This window comes from Pinus tabuliformis, chromosome 5_2, assembly GCF_031772625.1.
Source record: "Pinus tabuliformis cultivar Carrire ecotype Pingquan chromosome 5_2, CPIR1, whole genome shotgun sequence".
Lineage (NCBI taxonomy): Eukaryota > Viridiplantae > Streptophyta > Pinopsida > Pinales > Pinaceae > Pinus > Pinus tabuliformis.
In genome coordinates, this window is record NC_142306.1 from 693,155,041 (window position 1) to 693,171,390 (window position 16,350).

Consider the following 16,350-nt stretch of genomic DNA (forward strand, 5'->3'; position numbering starts at 1 on the left):
AAAAACTGCTAAAAATAGTAAGTTGTGCTACAATTAGGGAAACTGAAAATGCTGAGAAAGACAATGGTGGGGGTCCAGGTGGACTTGGCAGGTGGCCACCAATATCCACCTGGATCATTCCTCCCCCCTTAGGAAGCAATGGTCCCCATTGCGTTGAGCTCCTCCATGAGATGAGGAAACTTCTGCTGAACTTGTTCCCTGGTGAGCCACTTGCCCTGCTGAAGGAGTTGGCCCGCTTTGACAACTCGATACAGTTGGATATTCTGTTGGCGAGTGTTCTTGATCTGTGTGTCCATGATCCGATCAGTTGCAGCTTGTTCCATGCAATCTGGATTTAATTCTGTGGGTTTGAGCTGTTCTGCAATGTCGGATGTGTCTAGCAATGGTGGAAAGTATGGCCGAAGGCGGTCCACATTGAATACTGGGTGCAGGCCAAGGAATGGGGGAATGCTGAGCTCAAATGCATTGTCTCCCATAGCCTTAGTAATGGTGTAAGGACCATATCGGAGTGGTCTCAATTTCCGATAGGCTCCAGTAAGGCGTTCCTTTTGCAAATGCAACCAGACTTTGTCGCCCACCTGAAACTTGTGTGGCACCCGATGTTGATCATGTCGCTACTTGTACTTGGCATTTGATTTCTCAAGAATGTCATGGACCTGCTGGCGAATATGTTGGATGCGCTCAATGAAGTTGGTGGCCTTATCTGTTTCGAACTGGACATGAGCTGAATTCATGTGAGTAGCTGCAAGTGGCATGGCCACATCAATGGGGCATAGTGGCTGGAATCCCAAACCCACCTGAAAAGGGCTATGGCCAGTGGAGCTGTGAAGAGCTCAGTTGTAGCTGTGCTGAACGTAGGGGAGGCTCTCGTCCCATGTGCGTGGATGCTTTGAGTTATACATGCGCAGAATGTGCACAATCATCCTATTGACAACCTCTGTCTGGCCATCAGTTTGAGGATGGAAGGCTGTGGACTTCGTGAGTTTGGTGTCCAGCATCGACCAGAGACTGGACCAAAAGGTGCTGAGAAACCGACTGTCCCGATCTGAGATGATAGACTGTGGGATCCCAAAGTGCACCCACACTCGTTCAAAGAAGAGTTTAGCAGTGGCTTCTGCTGTGATATTCTTCTTGCAGGCCATCATAATGGCCATCTTTGAGAACCTGTCGACGACCACAAAAACACAGTCATTTCCATGCTTAGTGGAAGGAAGGCCTGACATGTAATCCATGGAGATGGATTCCCAAGGTCGACTAGGGGTAGGCAATGGGGTATAGAGGCCTTGCTTCTTAATGGTCGGTTTGGCAATGGCACAGGCAGTACATGATCGGATGTACTTCCCAACATCCTGTCGAAGATTCGGCCAATAGAAATAGTTTTGCAGTACTGCCACTGTTTTCTCGACCCCGAAATGCCCAGCAGCCCGACTGTAGTGTGCTTCCCAAATCATCTTGGCACGCTCGCTTGAAGGAACACAAAGGTGACCGAGGTGGCATAATAGGGCATCTTGGAGGTGAAAATCTGCAACCTGCCGACCCTCCAAGAGTGTCTGGTATGTGTGGCCGAATTCTGGATCGCTTTTGTAGAGAAGTGGCCAATTAGAAGTCTCGTGCCCGCAAGAGTTGAGCACGGTGGTTAGCGCCATGATCGGTGGTCGACTGAGGCAATCTGCAACATTATTGGTGCTGCCCTTTTTATACTTGATATTCAAGTGAAACTGTTGCAGGTATGTAGACCACTTCTGATGGCGATCATTCTGCAATTTCCCTTGGGTCTGTATGAACTGCAGAGGTCGGTGGTCTGTGTGGATGACCGTTTCCTTCCCCAAAATGTAATGCTTCCATTGTCAGCAGGCCTGTACAATGGAATACATCTCTTTATCATAAGTGGGGTACTTCCGGACTGTGTCTGAAAGTGTTTCACTGTGATATGCCACTGGATGTCCATGTTGAGTAAGGACTGCCCCGATAGCATAGTCAGAGGCATCTGTCTCGACCTCAAATGGTTGTTGTAAATCTGGTAACGCGAGCACTGGTGCCGTGCAGAGGCGATCCTTCAACTCCCTGAATGCCTTCTGTTGAGATTCAGACCAAAAGAATTTTGCTTTCGCCCCGCCCTTGGTGACTTGACTCAAGGGCCAAGAAATATGAGAAAATCCCAACACAAACCTGCGGTAGAAGTTGGCAAGACCTAGAAAGCTGCGGAGCTCTGTTAGAGTGGTTGGAGAGGGCCAATCCCGAATGACTTGGACCTTGGCTGGATCGACATGCACCCCCTGTTCATCAATGATGTATCCCAGATACTGAACCTCGGTCATGCCAAAAGTGCATTTCTCCAAATTGGCACATAGCTTGTGTTGCCGCAGTGTTTGGAGAACCTATCGGATGTGTTGGAGGTGCTCTTCCCAACTCTGGCTGAAGATCAGAATGTCATCCAAGTATACTACTACAAAGGAGTTGGTGAATGGCCGCAAGATGTCATCCACTAGCCTCATAAAGGTTGCAGGAGCATTCGTCAATCCGAAAGGCATGACCAACCATTCGAAGAGGCCCTCCTTGGATTTGAAGGCTGTCTTCCACACATCTGAGGGTTCAATTGGTACCTGGTGATATCCTGACTTCAGATCGATCTTGCTGAAATATTTCGCCCCCTTTAGTTGGTCTAGGAGGTCATCAATCCGCGGGATCGGGTACCTATTACGGACAGTGATCTTGTTCAGCGCCCGATAGTCAATACAGAGTCTCCACGTCCCATCCTTCTTCTGTACCAACACTATCGGGCTCCCACAGGGCGAAGAACTCGGACGGATGTGACCTTTCTGCAGGAGCTCCTGAATCTACCTCTTGATTTCATTGTTCTCCAGAACGGAGCGCCGATAAATTGGTCCATTGGGTAGCGGCGCACCTGGGGTCAGATCGATGGAGTGCTTGACTTGACAGTGCAGAGGAACCCCTGCCGGGGAGGTGAAGATGTCTTCGTACTCCTCCACAATCTTGTCCATCTGTAGCTGCCGTGCAGAGGGACCCCGTTTGGAGGCCGCGGCCACTGTCTTCTTCTTCCCTTGAGGGCGTATCATCAGGAAAACAAATTTCCTGGTTTTGGAAATGATCTTATTGCATTGTTTTGCAGTAATCAAAGAAATGGCGGCAGGTGGTGCTACCTCTGGTATCCTGAACAACTTATTTCCCAATGTAATAATAACAGCACGGGGCCTTGATTCATACACAGCATGTCACTTCCACAAGTATGGTTGTCCTAGTAATACATCACAAACTTCAAGGGGAGCAATGTCACACAATACCTCATCCGTGAAGGGCTTGATGTTGTATGGAAGGCGACACTGCTGGCTCACGCGAAGATCTCGCCCTTGGTGAAGCCACCCAATGGTGTATGGTTGTGGATGTGCTGTGGTCGGTAAGCCCAACCGCTTCACGACCTCTGCCGAAATGAGGTTCTTTTGACTCCCGCTATCAACAATGAACTGTATCGGGGAGCCCTTTACCCACATCTGGGAGTGGAAGAGACGCTCCTCCTCCTCTGGATCTTCGGGTTCATTTTTCTGGATCTTTGCGGTAGCAACAGTGGCGCTGGGATCCGCATCAATGATCTGCTTCCCTTTTTCATACCCCTTATCGGGTTCTGACTCAGAGTCGGAACATGCATCTGATTCTAAAACCTTTAGCTCAGCCACCAGTGACTGCTTGGCCCGACACTCACTTGTGTTGTGAGTGGAGCTCTTATGGAACTCGCACCATTTTCCAGTGTCCTTTCTCGGCTTCGCGGCGTTGCTCTTTGCTTGCAGCTTCGGCTGGTTGTCTTGGGCTGTCCCGCCTTGGCTTTGTCCTTTGTTCTGTGGTTTAGGGGCACCTTTCCCATGCTTTGGATTCGCAGATCCAAAGTCTCGCTTCTTTTGTTTAAACTTCTGCTTGACCTTGACGGCATACCGGTATGCTGCGCCGAGCGAGGGGATGTTTAGGAACTGTATTTCTTCCTGGATGTACTTGTGCAGGCAGCCACGGTATTTGAGTATCAAATGTTGCTCCGAATCCTTGATACCCAACTTTGTGCGAAGGGTATGGAAAAGATTGGTGAACTCCGGCACATCTTGGTCCCTTCCCTGCCGTAGCGTGGTCCACTTTATGTATTCATCCTCATAGCTTCTGACAGGGTAGTACTGCTCCTTGATGGCATCCCGGAACGAATCCCAGGTGGGTGCGGCTGAAAATAGTGAGCCAGTACTTTCATCCTTCTGCTCGCAGTAGGTTTCCCACCAGTCCTTGACGTGGGGGGCTGCTTTGAGAAGAGCAAAAACAATCTTTTCCCGACTCGAAAATTCATGAACAGAAAAATAACCCTCTAGCAGATTTAACCATTTATCTACGGCATCGGCGTCAATCTGACCCTCGAATATGGGGATTTCAAAATTAACTTGTGCCTTAAAGGGTGTGGCGTTTCCAGAGGAGCTGCTGGAAGCCGATGCGCCGCTTCTGGGTAGCCGTTGAAGGATCTGCGCAAAGCTGTCCATCATCGCGTTCCGTTGTCGCTCGAGCGCTTCTTCGAGCAAGATTTTGATGGGATCTCCTGCCCCCTCGTCTTTCTTCTCGTCCGCCATGGGAGGCCGTCGGGATTTGCGAGGCTGGTCTTGCAAAGGTTCAACCAGTTCAAGCCCTAACTCCTTATATCCCGACCTTGTTGGGGACATGCAAAGAAAAACAGAGAAAAAACAGACCGCTCTGATACCACTGATCCAGATTTAAACAGGAACGCAACAAATTACAGAGATAACCATATACACAAAGATGCAGCGGAAATAATACTTCATTTCATTAATGGAAAATACTGAAATATGCTTACAAACAGAAATGGAAATAAACTAGCTAGGGCGATGGTAGCTTATCTCTGAGAAGAGATGTGATGGCTACATGCCTCTGAACTGTGTTACAATGAGGCTCGAAGGCCTATTTATTGTTGAGAAACAATGGAAAAACCCTTAACATTCCAAAACCTAACCCTAGGAGATGAAACGCCAAACTGTGGGCCCCGTTTGGGGGTAAGTTGGTACATCAACTTCCCGGGGTTGTAACTTTGGCATATGATCTCCGTTTGACGCATACAATAGCTCATTAGAAAGATCTATCCGAGCACTATCATTGTTGGAACGAGCAACACCAGTCCAGCCCCCGGATTCCCCAAAAAACGTCGTTTAGGGCCTCAAAACGGCTCCGGAAGTTCAGGACCCGAAAAACTGCTAAAAATAGTAAGTTGTGCTACAATTAGGGAAACTGAAAATGTTGAGAAAGACAATGGTGGGGGTCCAGGTGGACTTGGCAGGTGGCCACCAATATCCACCTGGATCACCATTACTTTAAGAAAAATCTTTTGATAGAAATCACATAAGAGAAATTTTTGACCAACACATTTAGAACCAACAAGTATGGTTCATCATGAGGACCAAACATAATCAATGTATTATAACCTTTCTATTTATGTCACCAAATAAACAAATCACCCACATTACATAATTTCTGAATATGTCTACTTCTATATTAATACAAAAGTATAGTACATCGAGGTCATGGCCTCTTGAAAGCGAGCCTGGAGGACCGACATGATTACAAGAATAACTTATCAGTTTTAAGAGAAAAACCAGCTGAGTGTTGCCCTGAAGAACTGCCAAGAACCTGACCACGACTTGAGCAAAAAATCAAAAAGAAATCCCAATGTTTTACATGGAACTGTAACTTGAATAGGGGCCTTATGACAACAATTACTGGAAGAACCAGACCATAACTAATAAGCCGAGAGACACTACTTGAAACATAAGTCTGAATACTAACTTCAAAAACAGCAGAGTCTGTAGACAAGGCTAGAGACCAAAGGCTGGCAGAGTGCCTCCTTCGCGGTGGAGACTGGCTATTGAGACGGAAGCACTTATGGCGACTGTAAGGCAGGTGATAAGTAAAAAACCTCGAGCGCACAGAATTTCCAGAAAACCAAAGAGCACCGACCTGTTTAATCACCATGGGAGGGATCAGGCTGTTCTTCGACTATGCGGCAGCTAAACTGGTAATTGTCTTCGTCCTTAGAGGCGTGGCCCTCTCTGCAAGTGGATACGCTCGGGCCTGCCTGATCTTTCAGGATTTGGGAAGCCGTGCTTTTGCCTGACCTTGAAGCTTTGCTCAGCTCATAGTTCATCTGGACTGTGCCAAGTCTATCATCCGTCGGCATTTCCGTCGTCGCCCCAAGGGAACCTACAACCTGACCATCATTGATTTCCTTGAGCTCTATGGTAACAGAGGCTATGAAGGAGAGATTTCCGTGACTGCAGGGGAACTGAAGCTGAGCGGAGTTAGATTTGAGGGAGCTCATTGCCACATTGTGCAGACCTTTGCCCCTGCCCTATCCACTTCTTGTAGTTGGATAACGATCCATGCTGAAATCTGAATAGAAAGTCGAAGAATCCGTTGTAGAGGAGGATACCTGGCGGCCTGTTCACCCCTTGGAGCTGCCCCTCCTACTGCTCATCCTCTGACGTAGTTTCGACATATCCAATAGACCAAGTTGCTCCGGGCAGCTTGAGAGACTAAGGAGGTAGGAAAGGTTTAGCGCAGGCTTGGCCTTAGTATCTAGAAGGCTGAGATGAAGAGCGGAGACTAAGAGGCTGGCGAGATTGCAGATGAGGCAGGGAGGGATCTGTAGGCGCAGCCAGCAATTCGCCCAACGAGCCAGGACCCAGAGAATCCCTGGAATGGATTGAGGACGAACCTCCACTGCAGCGAAGGAGGGAATTGAGCGAAGAGGGGAAACGCAAATGCCGCCAGTGGAGGGTGTCATGTTAAGGAGATAAACCGGAGGAGAAGGAGAGTCAGGCTGCATTAATGCGGCATAAATCTTGTATGCAGGGGAATTAAAAGCAGGTGCTGTGGGAGATGGAGTGGCGGCTGAGAGGAGCCACGCGCCCCCCCAAGCAGCTGTCCACGCGCACGAACCTGTACCCTGATCAGACACCCGGATCCGGGACACATTGCATAATTATTATATATACCAACACTAATTTAATTTAATTGAAATATAATAATCTAATTATGATTATTATTTTATTTTTTTAAACCGAAAATAACTTCAATTTTATTGAAAATGTAAAGGTTAATTTTAGATATCAATTTAACAACCTCAAAAACCTTTACAATAATTAGATTTTGCAATCACTATTAAATTTACACTTCCATATCTTTTATGTTGGATACCCATGTGAACAAATTTGATAAAAAGCAGCGAAATTGTTAATCCATTACCCTAATACTACATTAATATGTCAACAATTATTATGTCATCACCTGCTCTTGTGAAAAAATCCATACACAATAATAAAAACTAAATTCACATAATAAAATTATAAAAATTCACATAGCTTAAGCGATTTAGGTTATTTTTTTAAATGCCCAGATTCACGCGTGGCTGCCAAGGTCCAGTCAAAATGTTAAACATGACATCACATTACAACATCCCTACCATACCGGATCAAAGAGTGCATCTCGATGCAATCATTCCTCCCAAACACCAAAGATAAACCCATTGACTAAAACATGACATCACATTACAACATCTCTACCATACTAGATCAGAGAGGGCCTCTCAACGCAATCATTCCTCCCAAACACCAAAGATAAATACATTAGCTAAAAAAACCTTTACTTAAATTCAAATAAATATAGATCTAGGCACATATTAAGATGCCATTACTTTAAGAAAAATCTTTTGATAGAAATCACATAAGAGAAATTATTGACCGACACATTTCGAACCAACAAGTATGATTCATCATGAGGACCAAACATAATCAATGTATTATAACCTTTCTATTTATGTCACCAAATAAGCAAATCACCCACATTACATAACTATTATATATACCAACACTAATTTAATTTAATTGAAATATAACAATCTAATTATAATTATTATTTTAATTTTTTAAACCGAAAATAACTTCAATTTTATTGAAAATGTAAGAATTAATTTTAGATATCAATTTAACCGCCTCAAAAACCTTTACAATAATTTTGCAATCACTATATTTAAGATTTACACTTCCATCTCTTTTATGTTCGACACCTATGTGAACAAATTTGATAAAAAGCAACCAAATTGTTAATCCACCAAGGTCCAGTCACGCATACTCTGAACTTTTCTCTATTTTTAATGAGTATAAATTCTATAGGATTGCTAGGGCCAGTCGCGATACCCTCTACCTTTTTCTGTTTTTACCTACTACGGAGTGTCTGCGGGAAAAAAATTCGTTGACCTCACTTGTGCTCGCATATATCTGCGAGAAGTTAAGAGGAGTGAAAACGACGCTCGTTCACAGTTCAAGGAAGCGCAGCCCGGAAAGAATTCAATCGCTGTGAAAGGTTAGTTGCAAATCTCGTAACCCTTTTGAGTGTTCTTTTTTAAAATTTTCGTGTGGAATCTCTTTTCATGTATTCACAAAACTCTCACGAACTCTATTTGTTATAAGACTAAGGATTGATAAGCTCAACCAAGAAAAATTCAACTGTAGATTCAGTACCGAATACAGGGAGCCAACTTTACAATCTATTAATTTAATTGATATCCGTTCAGATTTAGATGTTCAGTCTCAGGGCAGATGATCAAGCCCACTGCCTGTGCTCATCATGTAGAAAGCCTGGATCCCAGAGTTACTGGGGCCCTAGTTCTCCTTAATGATTATTTGGAATTTGGGTTTGTTTTTGGTGGCTAATATCTGCTATTTTCTATTTTTCTAAATATGCTCGTCCATCGGAAAAGAGAAAATTTTTGCAAGTAATATATCAGGGAATAAAATGTAGTAGATAACTACAACATGCTCAGCCATTCTTTCCAAAAATGAACACTATAAATTTTATGTTTAAAGAAAAACTTTAATTCGTTGCTGATTCATGTAAATTAAAAGAAAGATGGCGAGGTTATGCTATCTGATGATAAATAACGCACGACAATTTCCCTTCCGCTTTGTGTCAACAAGGTAAAGGAAGTTCATTTTACATTGTTCTGCCGAATTCTACACCTTTTGGTTAAGAATAAGTACTACTAGCCATCCTCCTGAACTTCAAAAAGTGAACTATGGTTCCGCAGTATTATAGATCACCATAGTTACAACTTACAAGTAGGATAAATATAGGGGCCCGATGAATGCCAAGATTTCCCGAGGAGCAATAGAATGCCAGTGTGTCACTCCAGGATACCTTTCGTCACTTGACCTCGAATTGTCAAATGGGAAATTATCCAACTAATTTTCGTTGTCAAACTCTTGCGTATGGCAGGGTGGAATTGTTATGACATTGGTCCAAGACTTATGTCGAAATTGTCAGATGGAAAATTATCCAACTAATTATCCTTGTCAAACTCTTGCTTCTGGTAGGGTAGGATTGTTATAACATTGACTTCCAAGAGTCATGTAGGTGTTTCTTGATCTTTGGTTCAAGTACACAGTACAATAGTATATCATGTTAGTCTATAGTGTATTGAATCTACCTATTTTCTCATACAAAGTGGCAACAAATATCGCTCTTTACTTACCCAAGCATAAATTGACACCCAGAGAGGAAAGGGCAACTACAGAATTAAATTCTAACTGAATTAAAGGATTCACAGGTGAGCCACTCAATGATGAGGGTATGCCATTAGCAATTTGGTGTTTTATCTACACAGTGCTTAAGATGGAAAAATGCTCCACAAGAAAGAGATTCCAAACACGAGGTTGTGAATTACAAGTGCAGCTACTGCAGGTTTTCAAATTCCTTTATAACAGAGTCCCATCTTCTTATATCCACTTGTTGAATCCATGTTCCAAGTTCGTTCCAAACTATCTTGATCAATAACTTAAGTTGCTATACATATTTGAGCTTTTCTTATATGAGAGAATCAACAGGTAGTATGTGCACAATGACAAAATTTTTCTGTTACCTTGATTAACTATAGTAACGGATGTAAATAGAAGCCTTCAATTTTTATAATGCTCTGGAACTACACTTCTGATGAAAATTCTGGGATTACACTTTTGATGAAAATGCAACAAAATGATTGTTTGCTACATATGTATGGAAATGCTGATGCTGTCTCATTTTTCTAACGTTTGTCACTGGCTGTCAGTTTGCATGGTGTATTTCTATTTTCATTTTTCATGTATTATACATTTGATTGCATGATTTTCTTTGCCCAGAGGAAAGGAAGAAAGAGAGGAGCAAAACAGGAACATGGCTGCACGCAGTGGATCTCCTGCAAGTTCTTCTGAAAAAAAGCTGAGCAATTTTGAGAATGAGTTGCTGGCTTTTAGTGCAGAGAACCTGCAGAATAACATGAAAGTTACCTTTTATAGGTATATCTCTTACAATGCAACTTTATATAGTATAGTTACTCGTTTTTCCTGACCAGTGAAAAGTTGAAAACGTCACCAATGAGTCCAATGGAAGCATCTTTTTTTGTTTTTTGTTTTTGGTTTAGAAGAGTGCTTTACAAGGCATTGCATGCTGGATGAAATTCAACCGTGTTAATGATTACAAGATTGTAAGGTCCACTATGGGAATACCATTCAGTCTCCCCAAGGGTAGACTGAGATTCTCAGCTTTCTAAACTGTCAGAATTGATTGTGATAAAATTACATGAAACAAAAAAAATTAAAATCCTATTCGAATGATGAAAATTTGTGTAGCCCCACATTTATAAGCACCTTGATATTACTATTTAGAAATCTTGGAAGACAAGGATTTACATCTGGTATAGTCAGTGAAATTTCCCCATCTGTGGTAGGCAAGAAAATATGGGTGTTCAACTGCCATGACGCTTATAGTGGATGGAGTGCAAGCAAGTATTCATGAAACTGAACTATAAATTACAGGAAAATAGGTAGTTGTGCAAGTAAGAGCCATGGATAATCTTAGTAATCCTTGTGATCTTATCCTGCAAATGAACAGTAGTTCTTACCATTAATCTTTTAACAGGCCATGTACAGAAAGACGAGAGATTTTTCATATCCACATTTAGACTAAAAAGCTACATTACTGGATCAGCAGGGACAGGAGTCTGAATTGATGGATCCCCATTTCAGATCCAGATCCGCCTTGCAAATGGATCCTGATTGATGAGAGATGGACCCTGATGGTCCAGAAATGGATCCTGGAAAAGGGTGCTGGATTATGAAAGGAGGAAATGTATCCTACACCATTGGGGCCCCCACCATGCATGGATCCCAAACTAAAAGGCCTCATTTAGGGTTAATGCACTTTGTGGAACCCAAGGGCAATGATATCTACAAGAAAATCTCTTCCCCCTTCCAAAACACATCTAATATGCTCGAAAGATTTAGTAGCTGAGGGTTCTGTTCTAACTATGTTCGCTGGGTACATGAACGTCCCACACTGGGTACATGAACAGTTTTCATTTCGCTCTTCCTTATATAAAAGGAATGCATATATGCTTCTTTTTGGTTCCTTTATCCTTCCGTTATGATCTTTCCAACTTGTTTAGAAGCCTTGCACATTCGTGGAGAAATCTATGTTCAAAGGTCTTCAAGGCTTCAATAGATACATAGGAAATTGGAACATGACGCTTCCCTCTGTAGTATTTGTTTTGACTTCCTCCGTCTCTTTCAATTTTTCTAGCATGTTTTATAGTACATATCACATATCAGAATGTCTTTCTGGTTCCCAGCCTTTCAACAGCTGTGATTTGCCAGTCTAACATTGGAATGGACACAATAATTGCATAGCAGTTTCTGATTATGTCGTTGCAAGCATGACAAGTCTTGACTATTTTGATCCTTTTCTAAGGTTCCATGGTAATAATGAGAACTACAATGCCAACCATCTTGCCAGCGTAGCATTGTATATGGTTTTATTGTCCTCCATAACATTCAATATAATGTTCATTTCAGTCAAATACCTACCTTATTTCATCTTCCCAGCTAACTTCTGCAACATTGCACTTGTATTTGTGGGTGTGATCCATCTCCTACGGGAAATACATGTACCCTGCTCTTTATCTATATCCAACAGCATCCAAGTTCCTCCTTTGACCTGTTTCTTTTATTGCTTTATTCATCTTAATTATGTTCCAAGCAATTACCAACTGTGGCATAAATATTTTACAACATGACATAATTTCCATCATTTTGTGGATCTAACTCAAAAATGTAGTTGTGAGGCCACAGATTCTATCAGCCCTATATATTGTGGCAAATATTTCCATGCAGCTGATCCAGGGTTTATTGGAATTTTGTTAACCAAGTGCTACACCTTATCCAGGTGCTCAGAATGGCAAAGAAGATCAACCATGCACACATGGTGCTCCAGTTCTTTTTCCATGTGATGATCCAGACTCGTGCAAAATAAGTGTTTCCAGCCACACTTCACCAAGCCTTGATGGATGAAGATGCCAACAAATGTAGCATTGCAGGGCAAGGTGCCAGCCTCTTTTCATTTCTTCAAGAGTAGGAAAGCCTACTGTTCAAGCCCATGCACTGTATATCCTAAGATCATTGCATTTGTGATACCGAATCTCATCTGGGCATTCTATTACAGGCCTGATGTGCATCATTTTGGTCCCATATTTCAGGCAGATTTACAAGGAAACTGCCTTAAAACCATCAGATTGAAATCCCTTGCTAATTATGCATTTGTGGTGATGCCATGTCCCAAAGCTGCCAATTTGACACTTGCTGGAAGCACACAGGGAAATGTCTCCAAATGCTGCTTTGTGTCTGTCAATTACATTTTCTGAGCTGGGGCCTCATAGAATGCCCACTCTGCACATATCCCACATTCATGGCATTTCCTGAAAGAGCTTTACTGCAAATATCCAGGAAATATCTGGCAGCATTCTAGGAAACAACATTATGTCTAGGCAAAATTTCAAATACTGTGAGATTCCTATATGTTTCTACGTTTGACATATATGTCTACAAGGCACTTCTAGCTATAACATCAGAATGTAACCTGCTTCTAATTTTGTTCTCATGGATTTCCTTGCCATCTACAAGAACTTCCAAATTGGCACACAACAGCGAGAACATCAAGTAAGAATAACCCTACCCTACATATCATAAAGCATATTCAACGCCTTGTCACTGTATCCATGGCCAGTGCAAACATCAATTATAGCAGTCCATGAGGTCGCATTCATTTCAGAAATCTGTCAAACGCTTCCTGCACCTTGACCAAATTCCTGCACTTGGAATACAACGCAAAAAGCTTGGTTGCTAAAATTATATTCTCATTGAATCAACCTTCAGATGCCAATCATGAGGGCATGAACGAGTTAAATGATTCCCTTGCTTTCCCCCTCACATAATTCTCAAACACACAGAGGTAGGTACGCCATGGTATCCCAATGCCTGTCTTCAACAGAATTTGGAACTCATCTTTAATTTGCAAGAGCTTCACGATAATCCCATATTGATTATATCCTAAGATCATGGCATTCCGTGAGTCTCAATCCCTTTTAGGCATTTTATCAAATGTTTGTCATGCAAACTCCAAACATCCACATGTTGCATACATAGTAGAAAACTCTGTGGTATGAAATCCACTTTAGATCATATGGGCATTGACTCTCTTTCCCTCCAACAATGTTTTTTGTATTAATGCAGCCCTGCAACAGAGAGTTGGAGATATCAAGGGGAGCATGAATCATTGGTTGGACGATATAGGCAAATTTTAAGGCCTCCTTCAAGTAGATCTCCGTACAGAGTCCAACAATATTTTTTTTGACTAATCTGGAGGATTCGTATGAGTAAAATCTGTGTTGAGACTCGAGAGGACACAACAGAAGTGCAAAAATTTGAAAATATAGCCAGATGAGCCTATCGAATATTTCTGGCTCAGAGAGAGTATTGATCATAACTATTGTAGGTGGATACATATATTTGAAAATGAGAGCACTGGAGAGTAGTGTTAATTTTCCTGCAAACCGAGCACCCAATGATCAATTGACCTAGCAGATTACAAATCTATTGAATGAGTGCACAGCTAGGAAGCAAAAACATAAGCAATCTCATAAAAATGACAATAGATTCTGCCAAGTCAAATCAGTTCATCATTGAAAATATTCAAAACCTACTTGGGCTCCCATTCTGGGATAATGGCCTAACTGAGGAAATACATGTGGTGGGCTCCAGTATTGCAGCAATAATGCTGCAACTCTTGGGACTCCCTTCTTTACTCTTATCAACTCGGTAGTTCGTAACAAACTTGGAAGCGACGGTGCTGTATGCACAAGTACTAGCTCTTGCCGCAACTGTCACTTGGTCAGCTGGCACAAGTCCGCTAGGGGCTCAAGCCAACTTCTATGAGCTCGTAGAAGAAGCTTTGTAACTGATGGATGGAAGCTAACTCAAAGGAAGCTGATCTACTTTGCAGAAAGAAACTGAAAGCCAAAGAGTAACATAAACCCTAGCAAACCCTAATTCTACCAGCTAGTCCTACTGATGCAGAGGAGAGGATGCAAACTATTGAAAAAGATGCCATTACTTCTACAAAGGTAAAATGCACATGCCTATGCTATCTCTATTTGAAGAACACATCTTTTTGTATTTTTGATTAAGTTATCAGAATTGTCATACATGTGCTTTTAACTGACTTTTCACTGTGCAGGGGTGGATCAAGGGAGGGGAATGCTCGGAAAAGGTTGGGAAGGCGCAGAGAAGGTCTAAGGAGTCCATAACACCCTTCCAGAGAGTTTCACAAAGTTTGGCTATCCAGCAACCTCACTTGTGAGCTTCTACAGGAAGTCTACAGGGGTTCTACAGGATGTTTCAGGGATTTCTACAGGATGTTCAGAAATTTCTACAGGATGTTCTAAAATTGGATTTTAGAGGATGGGTGAGTGAAAGAGGATGCATGAGTGGATAGAGAGGTAGGGGAGGGGTCTGAGATGACCTAGTGACTGATGGATGAAGTGATGAGAGGGTGTGGACAGCTCACTTGGCTTAAAGGAGGCGAAGGTAAAGGAAGAGCAAGAAGGTAGGGTTACGTGGACATAAGAGTAGTTGTGAAACGAGGAAGTTAACTAGGAGATGGAGCAGCTGGCCTGGACGAAGCTTAGGTGGATGAGAGAAAGATGGATATGCCCTGCACGGTGTGTACTTAACTGAATCAACCAAATCCTGCATACAATCAAAATCTTAGCTAATCTATCCGAACTGTCAACGAAACAAATGAACAACAGCTTTATTTCCAAAAAGAACCATGTACAGCACTTAATCAAAGAAACATCTAAAAAGGTCTGAACGCATGACTAACTTCTACACATGAAGACATTACACCAAAGATTGCATGGTCAAGCAAACTAGTGTTTTTGTTGGGCAGCACTGTTTCTACAATTCCAACCCCTGATCCAATAAGGGAGAGGTGAAACTGAGAGTGCAGGCAACCCTTTTCTGGAGCTTTATCAATTCTTATCTTATCAATCTATTCTACACATCTGAAGCTATTCTATTCCTCAACAATGACCTATTTAACCAACACAACTAAATCTTGCTCAACAAAACTTCGTTTCAAATGCAAAAAAAAAGGAAAATTACAGTGCTTAAAGGAAAGATAACAATACAAATGAGGAGGCCCTAGGCTCTCAGGTTGGGCCCAACCCCGAGAGCTATGGCTCCTCTAAAAAAACTCAGAGCTGATATCAAATCTGACTGCTTCCCATTATAAAAAAATAATCATAAGTCAAGAGTTATGCCAATAATGACTACAAAAGAACAAAACGGAGCTAGCAGCCTGTAGTGCAGAATATGCAAGAGTTTTTCAAAAGTCATTTTCGAAGGCTGAGGCCTTAACATTTATACACCACGAGGCCCTAGCTAGCCTCCTAAATCTATGGGACTTGGCTGCCCAAACTGTGAGTGAACAACTCCTTCCAAGAAATCTGTTTGGCTGCCTTCTAGATCCGGTTTTGGTGGCCTTTGGAGCTCGGAGTTGGGGGTGAAGATCCCGAGGGAGGCTATTTAATGCCATAGACAACCCCCCTACGAATCCTCAACCCAAGCTTGGCTGTCTCCTAGCCCATGTCTGCTCGGTTTTGCTCCAACATGTGTCAAAAATTCCTGAAATGAGCACGTGTTAGCCACCTAGGAATAGTGACTACCCGTATTCGTACAAATGACATAAACATACTAAAAAATAATGCATAAGTTATGAAAAATGAAGGATTGAACAAGGGTAGTTAGGCCAAATGAGCCCAAAATGTTATCAAATTTGGGGCTCATCATCACCCCCTGCTAAAATGATTGCTCATCCCTGAGCAACTAATCCAGCGCCTCGTCCTTCATTGCTTTAACCGCCACTCTCACATCC

At 42.5% G+C, this 16,350-nt stretch overlaps 1 protein-coding gene across 3 annotated transcripts in view; it reads left to right on the forward strand.

Annotated features, from left to right (window-relative positions):
- Positions 1 to 8,103: 8,103 nt before the first annotated feature.
- LOC149161012 (Rab5-interacting family protein) overlaps positions 8,104 to 16,350 on the forward strand; it is a 206,807-nt gene continuing 198,560 nt past the window's right edge. The window contains exons 1-2 of one of the 3 annotated variants that reach the window (XM_089436869.1): positions 8,104 to 8,412; positions 10,224 to 10,379. In XM_089436869.1, the coding sequence (XP_089292995.1) occupies positions 10,258 to 10,379 (122 nt within the window). In that variant the 5' untranslated portion in view covers positions 8,104 to 8,412; positions 10,224 to 10,257. The remainder of the gene's footprint in view (positions 8,413 to 10,223; positions 10,380 to 16,350) is intronic. The other 2 variants (XM_089436867.1, XM_089436868.1) reach the window with 2 other exon arrangements.